The sequence below is a fragment of the Suncus etruscus genome, chromosome 2, assembly GCF_024139225.1.
Source record: "Suncus etruscus isolate mSunEtr1 chromosome 2, mSunEtr1.pri.cur, whole genome shotgun sequence".
In the NCBI taxonomy this organism is placed as follows: Eukaryota; Metazoa; Chordata; class Mammalia; order Eulipotyphla; family Soricidae; genus Suncus; species Suncus etruscus.
The window spans coordinates 20,270,938-20,293,322 of record NC_064849.1 but is presented as its reverse complement, the minus strand read 5'-3'; the positions used below and the strand labels follow the sequence as shown (position 1 = coordinate 20,293,322).

At 41.3% G+C, this 22,385-nt stretch overlaps 1 protein-coding gene across 1 annotated transcript in view; it reads left to right on the top strand.

Moving 5' to 3' along the window:
* CAB39 (calcium binding protein 39) overlaps window positions 1–22,385 on the top strand; it is a 91,859-nt gene that overhangs the window by 34,201 nt on the left and 35,273 nt on the right. The window contains exon 2 of the mRNA XM_049769323.1: window positions 2,695–2,857. Coding sequence (XP_049625280.1) covers window positions 2,744–2,857 — 114 coding nt within the window. The 5' untranslated portion in view covers window positions 2,695–2,743. The remainder of the gene's footprint in view (window positions 1–2,694; window positions 2,858–22,385) is intronic.

Sequence of the window (22,385 nt, the reverse complement as noted above, 5' to 3'; positions counted from 1 at the left end):
TAGTCCTTTAAAAAAAAAAAAAAGCCCTTTGCCCTGGAAAGTCACTTCTTCCACCATTGAACTGGTGCTCAAAATATCTCTGTTGCATAGCACCCTAACACTTCCTGCAAAATACCATGAAACATTCCCACCCTCCACCCAACTTTGACTTTTAGCATCACTATTATTTGTAGAGTACGAGTAAGAAAAATTTTCAGAGAATTTACTCTGATTGTGAATCCACTAAATGTATGGAGAAGAAATCATAAAAAGTAAAGAGAAAAAAATAATGAAAAGTGATGGAGATTTTTGTTTTTGTTTGTTTTGGTCCTGTCTCCTATGGTAATGAGGGAAACTAACAACTATGTAGATAGAAAAGACATTCAGGGCCAGGGGTTAAGGCACTTGCCTTTCACAAGCCCAACCCTGGTTTAGTCTGTAGTATCACATATGGTCCCCAAAGCACTACCTGGAGTGATCCCTGAGCACAATTGGGTACTGCACAACTCCCCTCTCAAACAACAGACAGCAATCATTTATACATCTTTCTATCTTGAGAACCTTGGCTAAGGACATTTCCCTTGGGTTAAGTTAGCTGTACAGGGCCCCATGAGCTAGCACAGGCTTTGGAGTGCAGGAGGCACTTTGATGCCTGGACCAGCATGGTGCCTGGACCACTGCTGGGAGTAACCCTCAAGAGCTGCCAGGAGTGGCCCAGAATCCAAACATGCAAAGAATCGTTTTAACAATTATTTTTCTTTTTAAAGGACTTATGAGGGCTGGTGTTGTAGCTCCAGTGTAGAGCTTGTGCCTTACATAAATGAGAAACTGGGCCTAGTCACTAGCAGAAGATGGGTTGGGGTTTACAAGCTAGATGATATTTGGGCTTAATGGTTGGTCAGAACATAACCAAATCAAAACATGATGAGTAACATGCCTCTTTGGAATTCAGTTGTCAGCTTGACAATCCATTCATTTGTATATTCTATGCCTAAATGTTTACTCATTAAATGTTTCTAGATCACCTTATTGCAAACTTTAGAGAATAAGCACTCAGTTTTTCTTTTAAGTGAAATCTTAAGAGTTCAAAATTAGTATGTTAGGATGCTGTATGGTGAAATAATTTTTTGTTGATGTAGGGGGAAAACAAAGTAGAATTGAAGTATTACCCTACTTGAGCAGGATGGGTGATAGGGACAGTTCAGAGAGGAGCTGGAAACTCAATTTAAAAATTCCTTGTTTGTTTGGGGCTGGAGTGGTGGTGCAGCAGTAGGGCATTTGCCTTGCATGAGGCTGACCTAGAATGGACCTTAGTTCGATTCCCCAGCGTCCCATATGGTCTCCAAGCCAGGAGTAACCCCTGAGCATCACTGGGTGTAGCCCAAAAACCAAAAAAATAAAACAAAATAAAATTCTTGGCTTGTGGGCTGGAAAGATAGAACTTAAGAGGTAGGGAACATGCTTAACATGTGAAAAAGATCATGAATTCAGGACCCAGCACATTAGCCTCTCCATGCCTCCTAACCCTGCACCTCTAGGTATAGCCCTGGAAGCCCCAATGCCTTATGGGCATCCTCTTCCCTGCACCCTTCCCCTAACTCCTAGGTATATCTCCTAAAAAATGCTAGTGGAAAGACAGGTGTTGGACATTGTATGACTGAAACTCAATCATGAACAACTTTGTAACTGTGTATTGCATGGTAATTCAATTAAAATGTTTATTTAAAAAATAAATTTAGAAAACGAGGATAGGCAGAGAACACCACTGATCTAATCTCAGGGACCCATCAGGCCCTTAAAAACATGACCTGTTGGCATCTTAGATGAGGCTCTTAGATGAGGCTCTGAGAAAGTAACAAGAAACAGTAACTTCGGGCACATGCCCAAGTGACTCCCATTGTCTTTCTCGTTAACTTTGCTTCCTCATGATGACTTCTTGGAATAGTTGATGTCCTCCCTTTGCATGATGTAATACTGTGGTTTGTGCATTCGAAATGTTTTCTGCTACCACAGAAAAATAAAGAGCTTCCAGAAGTTGCTTTATCCCCAGGGTGTTGTCCAGGGAGCAATTTCATCAGCAGTAGCCATGTCCAGGCATGAAGGGTCTGCCTTGAAGGTATCTGTGAATGAAGAGAGTGCCTGCATCCCCTTTAATTCTGGGACTGGGACTGGCTGAGGGGGGATTTTGTGCTGGGGTCTGGTGGGTTTCTCTGTGGCCACCAGCGTGCCTAGGAGGATGAGGAGGAGCTCCACTAGAGAGGAATCCAGAGAGAAGCCCTCCATAGGCCCGCTGCTAGTGCTGTGTTCCTCACACCTCCTCTAGCCTCCTGCCTCAGTTTCCTCAGTTATAAAGTAGAGGGGCCTTTTCATTTGTGAACTGGTGTTGTAAACTCGGGATCTAGATAAACCTGAACCAGTCTGTTGACTCCTGAGTGGGCGTTCCTGTTTCTCCAGTGATTGTTGAAGGCTGTCCACACACTTAGCTAGTAGAGCCACCTCCCTGGTCCCCAAGTTGGGTGCTTAGGAAGTGTGGAGTGTGTTGCATTGCTGTTTATGTGTTTTTTGGTGGCTTTCCTAGTTCCCACTGGCTCCATTGGCATTACAAAATGCCATCTTCAGACACTGGTGCCATTTTCTTCCTCCAGGATAGGATTTGGAATGGGTGATTTCTTTTGCTCCACTTTTCCTCACTTGCACTTTGTGCTGTGTTTTCAGGTGAAGCCGGCCGAGCAGGGCCAAGCAGAGAGCAGCGCCGGCCGCCGCCATGCCGTTCCCCTTTGGGAAGTCTCACAAGTCTCCCGCAGACATTGTGAAGAACCTCAAGGAGAGCATGGCTGTGCTGGAGAAGCAAGACATCTCCGACAAGAAGGCAGAAAAGGTAGGACTGGGCCTGGTTTTCTCTTTCCAGATTTAGATAATGAGCAAATGTCGTATTTGCTTGAATTGGAATAATATGCCAACTAGTGGCTAATTTTAAAATAACAAATCCCAATTCAGCCCTCTCTGAGGCTTTTTAAACAGAGCCCAGGTTCTCTTCTGAGCTGTTGTCTAACAGATGCACCTGTAACTCTTCCTCAGGCTTTTTTGTTTTTGTGTTTTGTTTTGGGACCACACCCAACAAAGCTCAGGAGTTACTCCTGGCTCTGGCAGGTTCAAGGAACCATTTGGGATGCTGTATACCATATGCCATATCTTTCTTGTGGTCCTTCTAGAAGCTTACATGATACCTCTTCCAAAACATCCTCCTGGCCTTAATACCCTCCTTGGCCCCTCTCTTCTTCCTCTTCATCATTCTTCTCTTATAGTCATCAGACATGGCCTGTGCTCATCAAGAGTAATCAAAGCAGGTGATGGTGTGGATTCAAATACTTCAGTCTTCTCCACCTCTACCTTCTTCACCCTCTTTTGCTTTATTTGCTTTTTACCTACACACAGCAGTTCTTCAGACTTATTTCTAACACTTTGTGCTCAGTAATCAATCCTGAGGGAATTAGCCCTCTCTCCATCTTTCAGAACCATATTAGGATATTTTTTGTTACATGGCTTCCCAGATTCTCTCATTCCTGCCCCACTTTCATTCTTTTTGTTTGTTTGTTTGGTTGGTTGGTTGGTTTTGGTTTTGGTTTTGGGGCCACGTGCAGCAATGCTCAGGGTTACTCCTGGCTCTGCACTCAGAAATCGCTCCTGGCAGGCTTGGAGACCATATGGGATGCCAGGTATAGAACCCGGGTTGGCCGCATGCAAGGCAAATGCCCTACCACTGTGCTTTCCACTCTTTATTCTTTAAAGCTAATCTCCCCCACCCCACCCCCACAAGACCACCTCCTTTAGTTTCTGATGACTCTGAGAATCCCTGAGATCTTTGACCTATCTTTCGTTTCTAGACCGGCACATTCCGCAATGATTCCCATGGGCTGGTGTCTGCTTTTTATTGAGTGAGCATTTGTTTAGATGAAATTTTCCACCGTTTTATTTTAGGAGTTTTTTTCCCCTTTGGATTCAAGATTAGACTGTTTAACTGCTTCTATCTTCTTTAGTCTAAGACTGATTTGACATTGTTTCTACAAGGAAAAGACATGCATATTCATGGGGTTAATATTTGTAATACCCAGAGATTGAGCTATTGGACATAGGCTCTAATTAGTAAAATTATCTGTAAATGCAGTTTTACTTTCGATTTTTTCATGGAAATGCTAGACAGTTTCTTGTGTGCATATAGTAATTGGTGCAGATAAATGTTAATATGATTTAAGCTTCATTGTAGATGTCTAGATTAGCAGAACACATTTGAATTCCCATTTCTATTTTTGTATTCACTCTGCTGGCATGTTAATTTGACTGAAATATTTATTTTTGTTTTATTTCAGGGCCATATCCGGTGTTATTCAGGGCTTACTCCTGCCTCTGTGTTCAGGGATCGCTCTTGGCAGTGTTCAGGGGACCATATGCAGTGCCCAAGATTGAAGCAGGATTAGCAAGGTGCAGGGCAAGCACCCTACCCAGTACACTCTTTGGCCTCATGCTGAAGTAGTTAAAGATACTCTAGTCTTATACAGATATACTTGGAAAAGGGAGAAATAAATATTTTAATAGTTTCTCAGCTAATTTTATGACTTTTAATACCACATCAAACTCAACAGTTCATATTATTTTGGCCTGAAACTACATGGGTGAATTTCCCAGGCTGCAGTGTGAAAGGCCCCTTTAACCATGCAAGATTTGGAGCATGGTGCGTTGATCTTTAGTTTTGGATTACTGACTTAAATGTTCAGTTTGAATGTTGACGTACTTTACACCTTGACATTTAAAATATTGTTTTATCAGTGAGCTTCCATGTTTGGGGACATGGTTGGATTTTTTCTGTATTCAAAAGTGAAAATTTTATGTCTGACAACAAATGTGTTGCTTGTTTTTCTTAAGAAAACAGATTGGGAGGGGTGGGCGGGCGGGCAAAAGAAAAAAAAAAAAGAAAACAGATTGGCTTTAAAAAAGTGAATTAGATTTCTCTGAGACAATGTCTGCCAGATTCCCATGCATGAACAGTGTAGTAGCTTTTCTTTATTTGTCCCTTTCCAGACCTCACAGCAATGTAGCCACGGGTATGGGTGGCACCCCCCGTGATTCTTCTTGCGGCTTCACACTTGCCCTACCTGCTTTAGATCACAGACCTATCTTCTGGGTCTCAGTTTTTCTTCCAAGTAAAAACAATGTTCCACTAAAAACTGGCATGGTGTGATCCTAACTCCAACCATTAGACATATTCTTTTCCTTCAGTCATACTTCAGTAAGGAACAGAAGGTGCTTTCCCTCATACTTTCTATTTATTGCACCAACTGTAAGAAAGGTGTGTGGACTCAAAGGTCACGATTTATTTTTGGCAAGCTTCTGAAATAATTTATTTTTGTGCTTTGAAGAAAGGGCACATTCTGGGTGCCAGGAGTTGTTCCAAAATCATAAACAGGCAAGATTTTTTGCTCCCTACTCACTAAATAGAAGCCAACTGCTAACCTTTGATAGATACAGACTCCTCCACTTTTGCTAAGAGCACCTACACTGAACGTGATGTTTATCGCTGGCTACTTCTCAGCTGTAAGTTTCTCTGATCTGTTTGTATCTATAAATGCAGTTTCTGCAAACAGGTCTGAAATTCTAAGTATAGGCTGAAGCAAAAAAGTGAACAGGGGCCGGGAAGGTGGCGCTAGAGGTAAGGTGTCTGCCTTGCAAGCACTAGCTTAGGACGGACCGCGGTTCTATCCCCCGGCGGTTCTATCCCCCGGCGTCCCATATAGTCCCCTCAAGCCAGGGGCGATTTCTGAGCGCATAGCCAGGAGTAACGCTGAGAGTCAAACGGGTGTGGCCCAACCCCCCCCCCCCAAAGTGAACAGGTAACTCCTTTAATATCTCCTTACTAGTGTATCTTGACATTGGTAGAGGCTGATATTTTGTTTATTTCTAATTTATGCACTGTGTTACAAATTGTTCATTGTTGGATTTCTTTCATGAGATGTACACCATCCTTCACCAGTGCACCCACCCCTTCTGCTAACATTGATGGAAGCTGATGTTTTAGACAGTAGTCTGAATGATACATTTCTCCAGCTGCAGAGTTCAGTCTCTAACTCATGTCTTCCTTTCTAATACCCAACGTTTAAAGAAAAAGGACATCTTTTGATGCTTCCTCAAAACATGAAGTGACACTGGCCTTCTCTCCCCTCCTCCTGCCCCACCAGTAATTGAAAATATGGTGATAAAGATTGCTATAGTGACTGGGACACTTTGATTTGGTTTAAGAAGACAGTGTGTTGGTGTCAACGAAAAAACAAGTTTGACATTAGTGGCCCTTTGGGAGCGGTGGTCCTCCATTTCTCTTAAGCCTGTGATGCTCCTGGGGGTCACACAGCCAGTTGCAGAGCTTGCCCACATGCTCACCAGTTTCACACTTTCTGGCCATGGTGCTTACACCTCTATTTAGTTGTGGCTGGAGTCACACCCTACTGTGGCACTGACACCCCTGGCCGCAGTGGAGCCAGGGATCGAAGCCAGCAGAGTTGCCAGGCTCCAACAGGAGCTACTGCAGTAACTTGGTGCAGTGGGACCTGAGGTTTGAACCGTGACCTGATACTTGCTAGGTGGGTGCTCTCAGCAATGTGCTTGCTACTCATATAGTCCTGAGGGCATTCTGAGAGAGCCCAGGAGGCTCATGCTCTTGGAACATGCTGGGCTGATGGTGGACACCTGTGGATGTGGGTAGAAGTATTAGATGAGTGTTACAGGGGTATTTTATTTAAGAGGCAGCATTGCAGATGAGTGCTTCTCATCTAACACATTTGGGCTCTGCTTGGGTTCATATTATCTACTTAATTGTTTCAGGGATATTGTTATCCTCCAAGGGTATTTTTTGTGATGTCCAGAGTCATCTTTTATGGCTCTGAGGCAGGAGTTACTTCAGGTTATTGAAGACCAGAGATGCTGCTGAAGCTGGGAGAACTTCTGATAGTTTTTCTGAGGGTGGGATCCTTCTCTAAACCACAGCAAAACTTGACTTAGGATAAGCAAAACAAAGGAAAATGGTTCAAGTTTATAAAACACCTTATCAGGGGAAAGAGGTAACAGAAGAGTGATTACAGAATTACAGATTCCTTCCCCTCACCCCCTGAAACATAAGAATTAAGAATAGAGAGAAAATTCTAAAATTTCGTAGTCCCTTTCTTATTGAGATACAAAGGGAAATAGTACTGAGGGAACTGAGACTGAAAGAATGGCAGGATGTGGGACAGACCAATAGTATAGCAGGGAAGGCACTTGCCTAGCATGTAGCTGACCCAGGTTTCAATCCTTAGCATCCCATATGGTACTCCTAGCCTACCAGAAGTAATTCCTGAGTGCAGAGCCAGGAGTAACCCCTGAGTAACACCAAGTGTGGCCCCAAAATAAAACAAACAAGATTGGCAGGGTGAGAGCCAAACGCGAGTTAAAAATGAAAATAACTTAGATAACAGACCTCAGATCGAAAACCTTAAGGTAGTCCTGTGAAAACCTGCTGCTTGCTCTGCTTTCTTGGCATCATTCTGGAAATTATAGCCAACATTTGAAGAAATGGCTTAGAAATATAAAAAGACAGCTTTCCAAAGGACTGGAGCTGTATACAGGAAGCCTGGGTTTGATCCCAGCATTTCTTAGTGTCTCCAACCACCCAGCCCCAAGCCAGGAGCACCATCAAATTTTTGTTCTGCGGCTATTATAAGAAGAAAATTACAGTATTGAGACATTCCTATCTTTATCAAACACAAAAGAGTCAAGATAAAACTGAGCTTACAAAAACAGCTAAATGAATAGGGAAGTGTGGTCCCTAAATACCAGTCATTATTACCTAGGAAAAAAAATACTTAGTTTATAATTGCAACACAGAAATTTCACATATGGAAGTATGTAAAACTCGAATGAACTGTAAAATCTATTTAAAAGTACAAATGAATAGTTGGTACTTGTCAGGTGGAGTTTTGTTAAAACTCTTCTGAAAGGGGGCTGAAGAGATAGCACAGTAATAGGGTGTTTGCCTTGCAAGCAGCTGATCCAGGACCAAAGTGGTTCTCATATGGTCCCCCATGCCTGCCAGGAGCAATTTCTGAGCACAGAACCAGAGTAACCTCTTGAGTGCCACCGGGTATGGCCCAAAAAGAAAAAAAAACAAACAAAACCTCTTCTGAAAGAAATTTTTATCTTTGGGGCACCCAGTGATGCTTTTGGTAGCGGCCATACCCACTACTCCTAGCATTGCTCTTAGTCCATGTAGTGCCAGGGATTGAACCTGAGGCCTCTGACATGCAAAGCCTATGTTCATTAAGCATATCTCTCTTAGGGCTCATCAGAGTTGTTTTAACTTCCTACTTTCAGGAAGTACAATTCAGTGCCCTACCTTCTGTGGATATCCCTGTTGGGATGGCGTGAACTGCGATCTCTCATTGGGGTACACTGCTGAGGCAACCTGGGGTCTTTGGAGGCTGGGCCTGCAGCTCACACTTATGAGGCAGACTTTATCCAGATCACAACAGGATTTTTCTGTAGCATGACAACAAATGATTCTGAAGTTCCAGAAGAATAAAGCATAAGCCACAAAATTGGGCCAGATTTAAGGAATATACATCTACTTTGTTTTGAAGCAAAATACATCTTACTTATCTTTTAACCTCACTCTCATGGTTCATGGAGCTTCATCCTTTCAGGTCTGTGGACCAAAAGTCAGGATAAGTGGGTCAAGTATCTCAGACCCAGAAGCACGTCGATGTACTTGACACTTTTTCTGAAAACTGGAAATGTCCAAACCAGAGTCTAGCTATTTCTCTCCACTATCCTAGTTATCATCATGGTCTGAGCTACCATTGCCTCTGCTCCAGGTCACCACTTTGGCTCTTCAGCATCTATAGCGATGCTTTCAAAACACATGTCAAACATTTTCCTTGGAGTCAAGAGTCCTTACAAGAGCCTGAATAAAACTCTGTGGTTTTGATCCTACATAGGACATTCTGTAAGGTCCATCACTAGGAATGTTTCTTTTATTTTTTACAGTTATTTTGTAAAGTAATTAAAACCATGTATGGGCTGCAAAGTTTTGAGACTTGCCTTTTAACTTAAATACATGCAGACTCTGGCTGTCAGGTCCATGACCTCACTGCTCCATTCTTCCAGATTCCTCCATTTTCCGTTGGGACTCCAGTGAGACACCAGCATTTATGCCTGTTCCCCAGACCTCTGCTTGGCTTACTTATCACCTTCACGGGGGTGCCTTTTTTCCAGCCCCTATTTTCAATGCAGCCCTGTCTGTGGTCTTCCTGACTTTGTTTTCCTCTGTAGAATTTACCATCTTTAATAACATTTCTCCTCCATAGAATAACAGGTTTTCCAGAGGCAGAGCTCAGTATCTCTGCACTGTTGCTCTTCATGTCATCCATGGGAGTCTTCTGTTCAGTGTCTTTCTGGGTGCTAAGGCACCCAGGTCCCTGATGTGAGCAATGGGATGATTCAGCTGGTGAATCACTGCACTTGCAGTCAGGGTTCAGTGAAGGCTGCAGAATGCTGTCCTTGGCTGTCTGGCTTTTATTGCCTCTGATTCTTAGCAGATAGCATGAATGACAAAACTTGTGAGGGTCACAAACTATGGAGGACTGAACCTGACCCATAGAATGACAGGTCATTTAACTTAAGGATGGACCTGGGGTAGGAGAACATGCTATTTTAGCTGTGAAATGTACTCAGAATAAAAGTGTGACATTGAATCCTGTCACAGCATATGATCCCTGAGCACAGAGCCAGGTGGGGCAACTAAGCACTACCAGGGATTGCCCCCCAACCCCAACTGCAACAAACAACAAAAAAGGAATAGATAGGACGAATATATAGTAAGACAATATTTCAAATGTATAATATCACTTATAGCATTATTATAATTGATGTAATATAAAATAGGTCTGAAAGAAGTGCAGAATGCAACTAAGTTTGGTTCGAGTCCCTGGACTACCAGGAGTGATCTGTGAGCACAATGCCCAGAGTAATAAATAATAATAATAATAATAATAATAATAATAATAAATAAGCTCTGAATGTCATTGAATGTGTCCCATCTCAAATCCATAAGAAAAGTAATATTAAATATATATGGTCTAAATGCACTAGTTATAAAAGTAGATATTGTTCTATTAAATGGGTAGGCCCTAATACCATATACCTACTACTTAAAAAATGTACTTTGAGGCAGAGTGATAGCATAGCAGGTAGGACCTTTGCCTTACCAACCTGGGTTGGATTCCCGGGTTCCCGGCATCCCATATGGTCCCCGAGCCTGCCAGGAGTAACTTCTGAACACAGAGCCAGGAGTAACTTTGTGTCCCAAAAATCAAATTAATTTTAGAGAAATAATATCAATAACAAATTATGTAATGATAATAGGGACTGACTAATTCAAAACACATAGTCATATATGTCTGTGCACTTCATAGTAGGATTCTGAAATAAAGCTAAAACTGATAAAAAAAATTTGTTTGGAGAAACCATCAAATCCATAGTTAAAGTTGAATTTGAGTAAACTACTCACAAAAGTTAATAGGACAAGGAGACAAAATGTCAGTCAGGATCTTGTTATTGTTGGCTTGTCCTTGATTTACATATTCTTCAGGAATCTGTAAATTCCTGAAGAATATATAACCAGGAAGGGTCAGATTCAAATCTCTGTGCATATGTTATTGGTACCACCCCACCACCAAAGTTCCAGAGCCATCGCCTGCTCACTCTCCCACATGCCTCACTCTTTTCCTCTGGGATGAGCATAGTTTTTGCTGTGTCTACGTGTTAGTTTTGTGATTTTTGCTAGTTTGTTTGCATTAGTATTTCAATAAACATGAGATGAGTGAAATGCTCTAATATTTTTCTCCCTTTACTTGGCTCCATCTAATTTCCATTCATTGTGTCCCAAAGGTATGATTTCTTTCTTTTTAATCAGTCAGGATTTTCTAGGAGCCCAGGATGAAAAGAACAAACTCATATCTCATGACCTGTGACAACAGTGGGATTAAAATATCAATAACAAAACTCTGGAGGAAATTACAGAACACTTGAAAACTAAATTAAGTAACTCTGGTATCAAAGAAGAACTAGAAAATTATTTAAGTGGAATAAAGATGAAAGCACAGGGCCAGAGTGATAGTGTAGTGGATAAGGCATTTGCCTTGAAAACAGCCAAACTAGATTTGATCCCCAGTACCCCATATAGTCCCCTCACTATTAGGCGTAATTCTGATAACACTTGGTCTCCACTGTTACAATGACACAATGTATGCAGCGCTGATATAAGTGCGTAACCCCCAGCTCAATAGCATCAAAGAGAAAGAGGAATTTTTTTTATATAGGAACCCAAAAGACAAAACAACTTTGAACAAAGGAAAATTGGGCTTAAACTACTTGATTGAAAGAATTACAAAGATGCAATAATCTACCTAATATGGTACCAGCATATAAATTGACATGAGCCAGCAGAATCTAGCCATCTTCCTTACTCTCCCCCAAAACATACACAAAATGTATAGATGTTGATTTTGCTCTTTGTGTTTACAATGCCTCAGAACCATAAGAAACAAGAGTGTCAGATTAGCATTTGAAGTTAACTAGGGAGTTACAGAAAAATCTCTGGTGAATTGTGTTTTATATCTGTTAAAAGGACCAGTGTTGGAAGCAGTGTGGAGCCATTGGAACTTCAGGTGGAAATAGAGGATGCACACTGCTCTGGAAGAGCTCAGCAAGTTTCTTGAAAAGCTAAACTATCTAGCTATTCCAGCCAAAAGAATAAGAAATAAGAGCCAGAGCAATAATACATGCCTTGCATGTAACTGTACTGGGTTTGATTGCTGGCATCCTGAATAGTTCCCTGGGTCCACCAGCAATGATCCCTAAGCAGTCAGGAGTAATCCCTGAGTGTTGCTGGTTGTGGCCCACAAACAATAAAATTTAAGAAATCTATCAGCAAAAACTGGTTCACAACTGGCAGTTTGATTTGCTATCATTCTAAATAAGAAATAGGAGCCAGAGCAATAACATAGCAGGTAGGGAGTTTGTCTTGCATGCAGCTGACCTGGGTTCAACCCCCAACATCTCATGTGGTCCCCTGAGCTAGCCAGGAATAGTTTCTGAGCACAGAGCCAGAGTAACCACCTAAGTGTCACTGGATGTGGCCTATTCACTGAGTGGAAAACTATTAAATAAATTTGCTAGGGGCCCGAGCAGTGGGCACAGCAGTAGGGTATTTGCCTTGCACGCGGTGGACCTAGCCCCCTCCCCCATATAGTTCCCCAAACCAGGAGCAATTTCTGAGTGCATAGCCAGGAGTAACCCCTGAGCGTCACTGGGTGTGGCCCCAAAACAAAAAGAATTTACTATGCACCAGGATATGACTGAATCTCAAAGCAATTGTAGTGAAAGAAGATGGATTTAAAACAGTATATAATGTATGATTCTGTATAAAACTCTAGAAAGAGGACCGGAGAGATAGCACAGCAGTAGGGCATTTGCCTGGCATGCAGCCGATCCAGGATGGACAGTAGTTCAAATCCCAGCATCCCATATGGTCCCTCAAGCCTGCCAGAGCACCTTCTGAGCACAGAGTAGCCCCTGAGCACTGCTGGGTGTGCACCTAACCCCCAAAAAAAGTCCACCTCTAGAAAGAGATACTAATCTCTAAAATAACTGAAGTTTCATGGTGGTTTTAGAGTTTCTAAAAAGGTGGAGGATTGAGGAATCCTGGAGGTGATACTTTCTTCATAATTTTGTGAATGTCTGTGTTGAGTCCACACAAACCAAATGGTACACTTTAATATGTGGTTTGTTATGTTTCGATTATAATGCAATAAAGAATAAGGAAAGACTTTGTACAGGCTAAGAAGTGATATAGGAACCACATTTATACTTATACCCGGAGAATAATATATAATAAAGCTCCCGAGAGATTACTGAAAGCCTAGAATGCAGTAAGTACGTGTTTAAGGGCAAAGTGATCCTCTGTGTAGATCCTCTGCTGCGTATAGGCAAGTTCATACTTGAGGATAGAGAAAAACTAGAGTTAATTGGGAGAGGAGTGACAGTATTGCAGAGAAATTCAAAACTGCCTTGGGGGAATAGTTGAATGAAGCCGGGATGGAAGGAAGTTAACAGAAGGGATAAAATTTGAGCTGTGTGTCTGTATAGGCTGAGAGAAGCCTGAGAGCTCTTAATCAGTGTTTTTAGAAACTCATCTAGCATGAAAAAGAAAAGAGAGGCTTCCAGATATTGGCAGGACATAGGATTAAGATCTGTGAGTGGAGTAAAAAGTTGACTTTTATCTTTTTGTTAAGAAAATAATAGGAAGAAGTTGACTTCCTCAGCGGGAATGGGTTTCCTGTCTCAGGATGGATTTATATTGACATGGATTTGGTGGCCTTTCTGGTATTCTAGAAAGTGTTGGAGCCATGTGTAGTGACACATCCTTCAGCTAACAATAAAGATGATTTCCGATGATTCTCATGATGTAAATGAAGAAAGCTGTTGTTTGTTGACACCCATTACAAAGAGTCAGGGATGTAATTCACTGCTAGTTCTGCCAACCCCACAGTATGATTATGCCTGTTTTGTGTTTAATTCCTGTATTTCTGGGCTTTTTTTTCCCCAATCATTTTTTGTGTTATTACAGACAAAATAATATTTTTGAATATTTGTAATGTGTTGGTATTTTTACTTGTTTCAGTATGGTGATGATTGTAATATTGAAGACTCAGAGTTTGTTTAAAATAGAATTAGTCCTTTTAGAGCTATGTTAGTACATCTTTTAAAAAAGCATTTGCAGAGTGCATTTCTATGTACTTTAGGAAAAAGTAGTTATCATGTGTCCTTATTTTAGGTAGCTGGGGCCTCCAAGGAGTGGAATATGGGGTGGTGGGGTGGGATTCCTTCTTTAAATGCTAACAGTCACCACAGCTAGCCTGGTATGCAGTGAGTATTGACACACTGTTGCCCATTACATGCTGTAAAGAAGGTGAGGCTGCCCTGGTCAGCTTATATTTGGTTCCCTTCAGCACTCTGAATGTGTGTGTTCACAGCATTGAATAGCTATATTCATTCATTTCTTGAGAGGAATTAGTTGGCTGACATATTTAAGAGGAGGCAGGGAGGCGCCTTTTCATAGTGTAGCCATTTAGCAGTGACTCATGGTTACAGAACTTTAGAGTAATCTTGGACACCAGAAAGTTAATAGGTTTTTTTCTTAAGTCCATGATCTTTTAGCCTTGAATATATTCTTTAGTCATGTGTTTGTGTGTGTCTTTTATAGGAATTGATTTTATTTCTTTATTTGACTTTATGATCAGACTTAAGGTCTATTCCTGGCTCTGTGCTTAGGGGTCAATCCTGTTGGTTCTTGGAGGACCATATGCAGTTTCAGGGTTTGAACTGGGAATGGCTGCATGCCAGGCCGCACACGTGTCATAACCTCGTATTCAACATTGTGCATGTATTTTTTAACTTAATACATGGTAACTTAATTGGCCTTGTCAAATATTTTTCAGCTTGCTTTTAGATTCTTTTTCACATTCTTTTTCTTCACTTAAACTTTTTCCTTTTTCTTTTTTCATTTTTCTTTTGGACCACATCAGACAGTGCTCAGGACTTACTCCTGCCTGCATTTAGGGATCAGTCCTGCTGGGTTTGCGGAATCATATGTGGTGCTAGGGGTCAAACCCAGATTATCCGGTTGCAAGGCAAGTGCCCTAACCTCTGTAACTATCTCTCTGGCCCCTAAGAACTCTTCAGTCGAGTCATTTAGTAGATTTCCTCTTGGAGAATAAGCTAATATTGAAAGTAATAAATATAGACTAACATTTATACTTAGGGAGTTTGTTTAGGACAATTACTAAAATAACTTGAAGGAAAATATAAAACAAAAATTATATGATTTTAAACTTTACCATACCCCCTGCCAAGTCTGGGCTCTGAGGCATTTCTCAATAATAAAAACATTCATGTAAGTTATTAATATATCTGATTATATAATATGATAAATAATAGCATGAGAAATTGTGCTTAACTGACATCAAATGTTATAAATTTCTAAAAAATTAGAAACACTTATGAACTATGATTCCCATCTGAATTACATGGGGTATTATTGGTGGTGGTTTTCTCTCTCTCTTTTTTGGGGGGGTTTGGGCCACACCCGGTGATGCTCAGGGGGTTTACTCCTGGCTATGCACTCAGAAATCACTCCTGGCTTGGGGGACCATATGGGATGCTGGGGGATCGAACCATGGTTTGCCGTAGGCTGGCTCGGGCAAGGCACATTCCTTACCGCTTGCGCCACCGCTCCAGTTCTGGTGGTGAGTTTCTTTGTTTTTATTTAGTTTGCTTTTGGTTTTTGGACTCCTGGTGGTACTCAAGAGACCGTACCAGTTCCAGAGTGATAGCACAGCAGGTTGGGCATTTGCCTAGCACATTGCCAACCCAGGTTAGAGCCTCGGTATCCCATATTCCTCCAAGCCTGTCAGAAGTGATTTCTGAGTGCAGAACCAGGAATAACCCCTAAATGCTGCCAGGTATGGCCTCAAAACAAAAGGCAAAAACAAAAAAGAGACACTATACCAGGGAAGGGACTGGGGGCTACTGCTTATAAAGCATGTATTCAGCCCTTTGAGCTGTCTCTGACCCCTAAGTCATACTTTCCTATTCTGAATTTCACAGTTTTGTGTTTTTGTTTGGGTCACACTCAGCAGTGCTCAGGGGTTACTCCTGGCTCTGTGCTCAGAAATCACTCCTGGCAGACATGGGGGACCATATGGGATGCCGGGATTCGAACCACATACCTCCTTGGATAGGTTGCTTGCAAGGCAAACGCCCTAACGCCCTACCGCTATGCTATCTTTCAATTGTATAGTTGTTGGCAAGACAGTTTAAACTGCAAAAGATGACCATGGCGGCGCTGGGGCAATATGGTACAATGTGTAGGGCATTTGCCTGCTATCTGGCCAACCTGGCACCTCATAGTCCCCTGAGCCCACTGGGAATGATCCCTGAGTACAGAGCCAGGAGTAACCCCTGACCACTGCTGGGTGTGGCACAACAACAAAACAACAAAAAGACAATGGAAAGGATTAGCGTCACCCTTTTAGAAGTTTCTAGACTTGACTACAGGCACTTTAGTGTCCTTTTATATTGGGCAGGTAGTTAAACATGGATCAAATTTTGGATCAGACTACCCTAAGGAGTTTATAATGTAGTAGAGATAACAGGCCTGTAACTAATACAGTATCGAGCTACTTGGGTGAAAACAGAATTCTATGGAAACCAAAAGAATACAGCAGTTGCTCCCTCTGTAAATGACACTTCCAGAGATAGCATGAAGTTTGAAGTGATATTTGAGCTGGGTTTCTAAGAGTGAAAGAAGTGAACCCAGCCCAAAGTATGTGCTATTCAGATAACAAGTTAAAAATATAGGATAGAAATGGGGGAAACTGGAAGAGAGGAACTGAAGATGCCATTACTGTTTATGCTTTGTCTTAAATAGATATTTTAAGTGATTCTTCATAGAAAGTTGCTAAAAATTAAAAAGTATACAGGCAAAGGGTGGCTAAACACATTCCTACTCCTTTTGAAATATAAGGACCCACCTAGGCTTGATTAGTGACCCACCTTGGCTTAATTAACATTAAGTATCTCTGTTAACTACAGTTGTCCCCGACCGGTGATTGAGTCTGTTCTATAATAAAAATTATTTGCAAGGGGAGCAGAGGTGGCTCTTGCTCTCTCTCACTGTGGTTCTTAGTCCATAAGGCTGGAAGCCCCATGACCCCTGCTTTTCTCTCTTATACCTGTTGGTTTCTTAATTCTTTTTTTTTTTTAATTGGGTCACACCTGGCGGCGCTCAGGGGTTACTCCTGGCTCTGTACTCAGAAATTGCTCCAGCAGGCACGGGGGTTCATATGGGATGCCAGGATTTGAACCACCATCCTTCCTGGATCTGCTGTGCGCAAAGCAAACACCCTACCACTGTGCTATCTCTCGAGCCCCAGTTTCTTACTTCTTGTGGCAAGTGGAGCCTTAATCCCCCCCCCCCCAATTCTTTTGGTTACACCTGCCAGAACCTGAGCACCATAGGGGTGCTGTGATGGAATTATGGTCAGTTTTGTATAAAGCTAAAGCCTTGCCTGCTGTACTCTGGCTCCCACCCCCAAGAAGTCCTCATCTTTCCCTCAGTGGTAGTAACATTTCACATACATATTGAGGGGGTCACATTGAGCATATGTACAATCCGCAGGCCTTGGTTCACATTTGACCAGGTGGTAAGTGGTATGTTACAATACCATAGTCCTCATTTCAGGTTGAGTGTGTGTGTGTGTGTGTGTGTGTGTGTGTGTGTGTGTGTGTCTGTCTGTCTGTCTATGTGTCTGTAGGAGAGACAGATAGAGGCTTATAGCCATTTGATTTCTATATCCCTCTTTATCTTTAACTTAGTGGTACTGTCACCACTAATCATCTCCAAATCAGAAATGTATTACTGGAATTCTACAGTAAGCTGTTTTTTAAGATTTTTTTTTAATTGAGCATAATTCCCACAAATTCAATGCTAATGGTTGCCTTCAGATCATTACATTGTATTCCATTCTGCAGCTGTATCCCAGTGTCTTTTGTAGCAAGTCACTTACTAGTTGACAGGCACTTTTTTTAGTTCTGAGCACTTGAAAAAAATCTGCTAGGAGTGTTTTGGTATTGATTTTGTGTAATAAGTCCTCTTTCCTCTAAGAAATGCCCGAGTGCACAATTGTATATACCAGTTTTAATTAATGGAAACTGCCAAACTTTCTCAGCTACTGGAGTATTTTGTATTCCCACTACAGTATTTCAAAGTCTGAGAAGGGGTAAGGGTGGTGGTGTAGTTGGGAAGATTGAAACAATGGCAGAAGGTGAATTTGGTGTGAGAACTTTACTGACAAAGAAAGCTTAAAAGGAGAATGCTGCTCATCTAGATTCCTAAGGGAGACAGAGATAAGACGGCTGACAGTGAGTCACAGGCTCACATCTCCTCTGACTGAACTTCTCCCCATGATTCAATACACTGTGACACAGATCTGCCCATTCGCTGGTTTTATAAATAAAATTATATAGGGCCTCACCCAAAGCCATCTACATATATGTGTCTGATCCAGATTCAATACCCCCAATATCTGATACAGTCCCGAGAGCACCACTGGAATAATTCAAGTGTAGAGCCAGAATAACACCTGAATATCACTGGGTATGGCCCGCAGGCCACATACTGTATTTGTATCTGTTTTGTTTCTTCATTGCAAAATAAGATATATGCAGTATGCATAAGAATTCGTTCATAAGTTTTGTTTTTACTATAATCAGACCCTCCAATGGTCTGAGGGACAGTGAACTGGCCCCCTGTTTAAAAAGTTTGAGGACCCCTGTTCTAGAGGCTCTCAACCTCAGTTTGAGAGAGGACAGGAAAAAATGAATTGAAATACCACAACAATACAAAAAGAAATAACAAATAAATATTCAGTGAGCACTATAGTACTGAAGGCAAGCACCACATAATTGTTCATCCTGAAATAGAACCATGCCAGAGCGCAAAGAGAAAGAGAAAGATAAAATAACATAAAATAAAATTGGAGACATCAACTTCAATATCTACACCAAAACAAAGAAGTCCCACAATACAAAAACCCCTTCCTCACACCTATATTTATTGCAGCACTATTCACAATAGCCAGGCTCTGGAAACAACCCTTCAACAGACGAATGGCTAAAGAAACTGTGGTACATATGCACAATGGAATATTATGCAGCCATCAGGAGAGATGAAGTCATGAAATTTTCCTATACATGGATGTACATGGAATCTATTATGCTGAGTGAAATAAGTCAGAGGGGGAGAGAGAGAGAGAGAGAGACGCAGAATAGTCTCACTCATCTATGGGTTTTAAGAAAAATAAGTCATTTTTGCAACAATCCTCAGAGACAATGAGAGGAGGGCTGGAACTTCCAGCTCACTTCATGAAGCTCACCACAAAGAGTGGTGAGTGCAGTTATAGAAATAACTACACAGAGAACTACCATAATCGTGAATGAATGAGGGAACTGGAAAGCCTGTCTGGAGTACAGGTGGGGGTGGGGTGGGATGGAGGGAGATTTGGGACATTGGTGGTGAGAATTGTTGCACTGGTGAAGGGGGTGTTCTTTACATGACTGAAACTTAATCACAATCATATTTGTAATCAAGATGTTTAAAGAAAAAAATTAAAAAAAGACAAAAGAAAACAAAGAAGTCCCAAAAAATAAAAATAAAAAATAAATAGATAAAAAAAAGATTATTTTGTGCCTTTTTTTTTTCCTGCATAGGCATAGTAAATATTGGGGGCATTAAAGAGGGAATTCCCTTGGCCTAGGAGATATAGGGTTTCTCCATCCTTGAAGTATAGTGTCATGGGATTGACTATAGACTCCTTGAAGCAGACAATATTTCAACACCAACCTCAATATCAGTGTCAACTTCTCTCCACCAGTGTTAACCATCTCCATCCAATCCCTTACCCCAGTGGTCAGCAATCTGCCGCTCGCAAGCCACATGTGGCTCTTTACACTTTTAATGGGGCTCTTTGTGTGCTGGGCTGCCACTCCAGGAGTCAGGACTCTGCTCCTAGCCTCTGTCAGTGCCCACCGTGTGTGCACCCCCGGCAGCAGGCTCCACACAGCTCCAGTCAGGTCATGTGGTATGGGGGGCATGACTTTCTGAGTGGCGCCACACAAGTCCAGTCAGGTCATGTGGTATGGGGGGTGTGACTTTCTGTCTGGCACCACAGCATTGGGGCAGCATCCTCTGCACTACAGACTGAGGAGCAACAGAGGAGAGAGCCATGTGTGGGTCAGTGGCTGCATCGCGGTGCCTGGTGAGTCACTGTGCAGCCTGGACCCCGCCCCATGCCCTCCCCTGTGGGACAATATTTGTATTGGGGCCCTGTGAGCCAGAGCTTCACGCATTTTTTTAATCTAGGAGCCAGCAAAATAAGTTAGCCAGGTTCTGAAGTCAATATATAATAGTACCAGTGAGAACTATTTGAGTGAACCCAGCTTGAAATATCCACTAATTTTATAATTTTATAATATTATTTACACACACATAAGATGCCATATATGAGTCATCCACAGATCACCCATAACAGTGCATCATCCTCAGTTCCCCCGTAACAGGGCGTCATCCACAGATCCCCCATAACAGTGCATCATCCACCAATAAATACCAGTACATCTTCCACAGATAAATAACAGTGCATCTTCCACAGATAAATAACTGCGTCATCCACAAAGGTCCTCATAACAGTGTGTCATCCAGTATTACTTCTTTTATGTGATTAAGGATGCCGGTTTGGTGTTGGTGGCTTTATTATAAAATGAAACATTTTTATAGGTGTCCTGTTTGACATGGCTACAAAGAAAAAAGAACAAAAAATGGAAGACAAAAACCATGAATTTAAAATGGAATGGACCAGGTCTTTCGCATTTCAGAACATAAATGGCTTTCCAACCTGTCTTATTTGTAAAGAAAAATTGGCGCATAACAAAAAATCTAATTTGGAGAGACACTTTACAACAAAACACTTGTCCTTTAGTAATAAATATCCTGTTGGTGATGCAAGAAAGAAAGCAGTTGAGGAACTTCTAAAGAGTCAAGAAAAATCAAGTTCTGTGTTTAATCACTGGGTGCAATCTTCCAACTATGTTAATTTTGCAAGTTTTACTGTTAGTCAAGAGATTGCTAAGAGCGGCAAACCATATACAGATGGTGAATACATAGAACAATGTTTTATGAGTGCATCAGAAGAGTTATTCAGGGATTTTAAGAACAAAGAAGAAATTCTAAAAAAAATTAAAGAGTTGCCATTGTCTGCTAAAACTGAAGGATAGAACAGCCAAAATGTCTTCCAATATAACCAATCAACAAGTTGATGATCTTAAAGTGGTTTCAGATTTATCAATAGCAGTTGATGAGTCTTGTAACTTAAATGATACAGCTCGTTTCACTTTTTGTAAGATTTATGTCAGCTTACAGGTCCTAAAGAAGAACTTTTAGGATCATTGCCATTGAAAGGTCAAACACATGGAGAGGATATAGCAAATGCTGTAATTGGTTGCATTGAAAAATACCATATTCCACTTGATAAAATCGTCTCAATTGCAACAAACAGGGCAAAAAGTTTGACCTGCGTAAGAAATGGATTTGTTGCTATTATGAAAGAAAAAATTAGTCACAAGATGCTTACATACCATTGCATCATACATCAAGAAGCATTTTGTGCGCAGACATTTCCAGAAGAAGTGTGCAAAGTTATGGAATTGGTGATTAAGATGATCAACTCCATTGTAGCTAAAGCTCTTCATCATCGCCAGTTTAAAGAATTTTTAGTTGAAATGGAGAGTGAGTACACAGTTCTACTGCATAACAAGGTATGTTCGTTATCAAGAGGAAACATTTGAAACGTTTTGCTTCCTTATTATCAGAAATCAAAGCATTTTTTCTCGAGAAGGGAGTTCACTATCCAGAATTAACAAACGATCAGTGGATTCAAAAACTATTTCATGGTGGATGTTACTTCACATCTAAATCAGCTTAATAATAAACTACAGGGGAAAGGAAACAGTTTTTTCGATGTTAGAAGTTATTTTGTTTTAAAACAAATTATCTGTTTTTGCTCAAGATTTTGACAGAGAAACTTTGATTCACTTTCCAAGCCTGTTGAAACATCGCCAAGAAGATAATTCTGATATTGACATTACCTATTTTAAAACAGCACTTTTAAATATGAGGGAAGCTTTTCTCAAGAGCTTTCAGGATTTCAGAAACAGCAAAGCGATGTTGGCCTTTGTTAAAAAAAAAAAAACCTCTGGATGCCACTGTAATGGAATTGAATTTTTCTCCCCTTTTTTTTTTTTTTTTTTTTTTTTGGTTTTTCGGGCCACACTCGTTTGATGCTCAGGAGTTACTCCTGGCTAAGCGCTCAAAAATTGCCCCTGGCTTGGGGGACCATATAGGACGCCGGGGGATCAAACCACGGTCCTTCCTTGGCTATCGCTTGCAAGGCAGACACCTTACCTCTAGCACCACCTCGCCGGCAATTGCTGGATTTAAAAAACAGAACTGTGGAGCTCGAAATTTGAACGTCTTTGTGCTAATTTAGAAAGATTGGAGAAACGCCAATGTGAACTTTGTTCACAGCACAAGTGGTCTGCTTTGAAAGACCTGGAGAAGGAAGATATGTTGATTTTTTTTAACACCTGGAATAGTATTCCTGACTCATATAATCAACTAAAAAAGCTAGTGTTTTTGCTGTTCTTTCCTT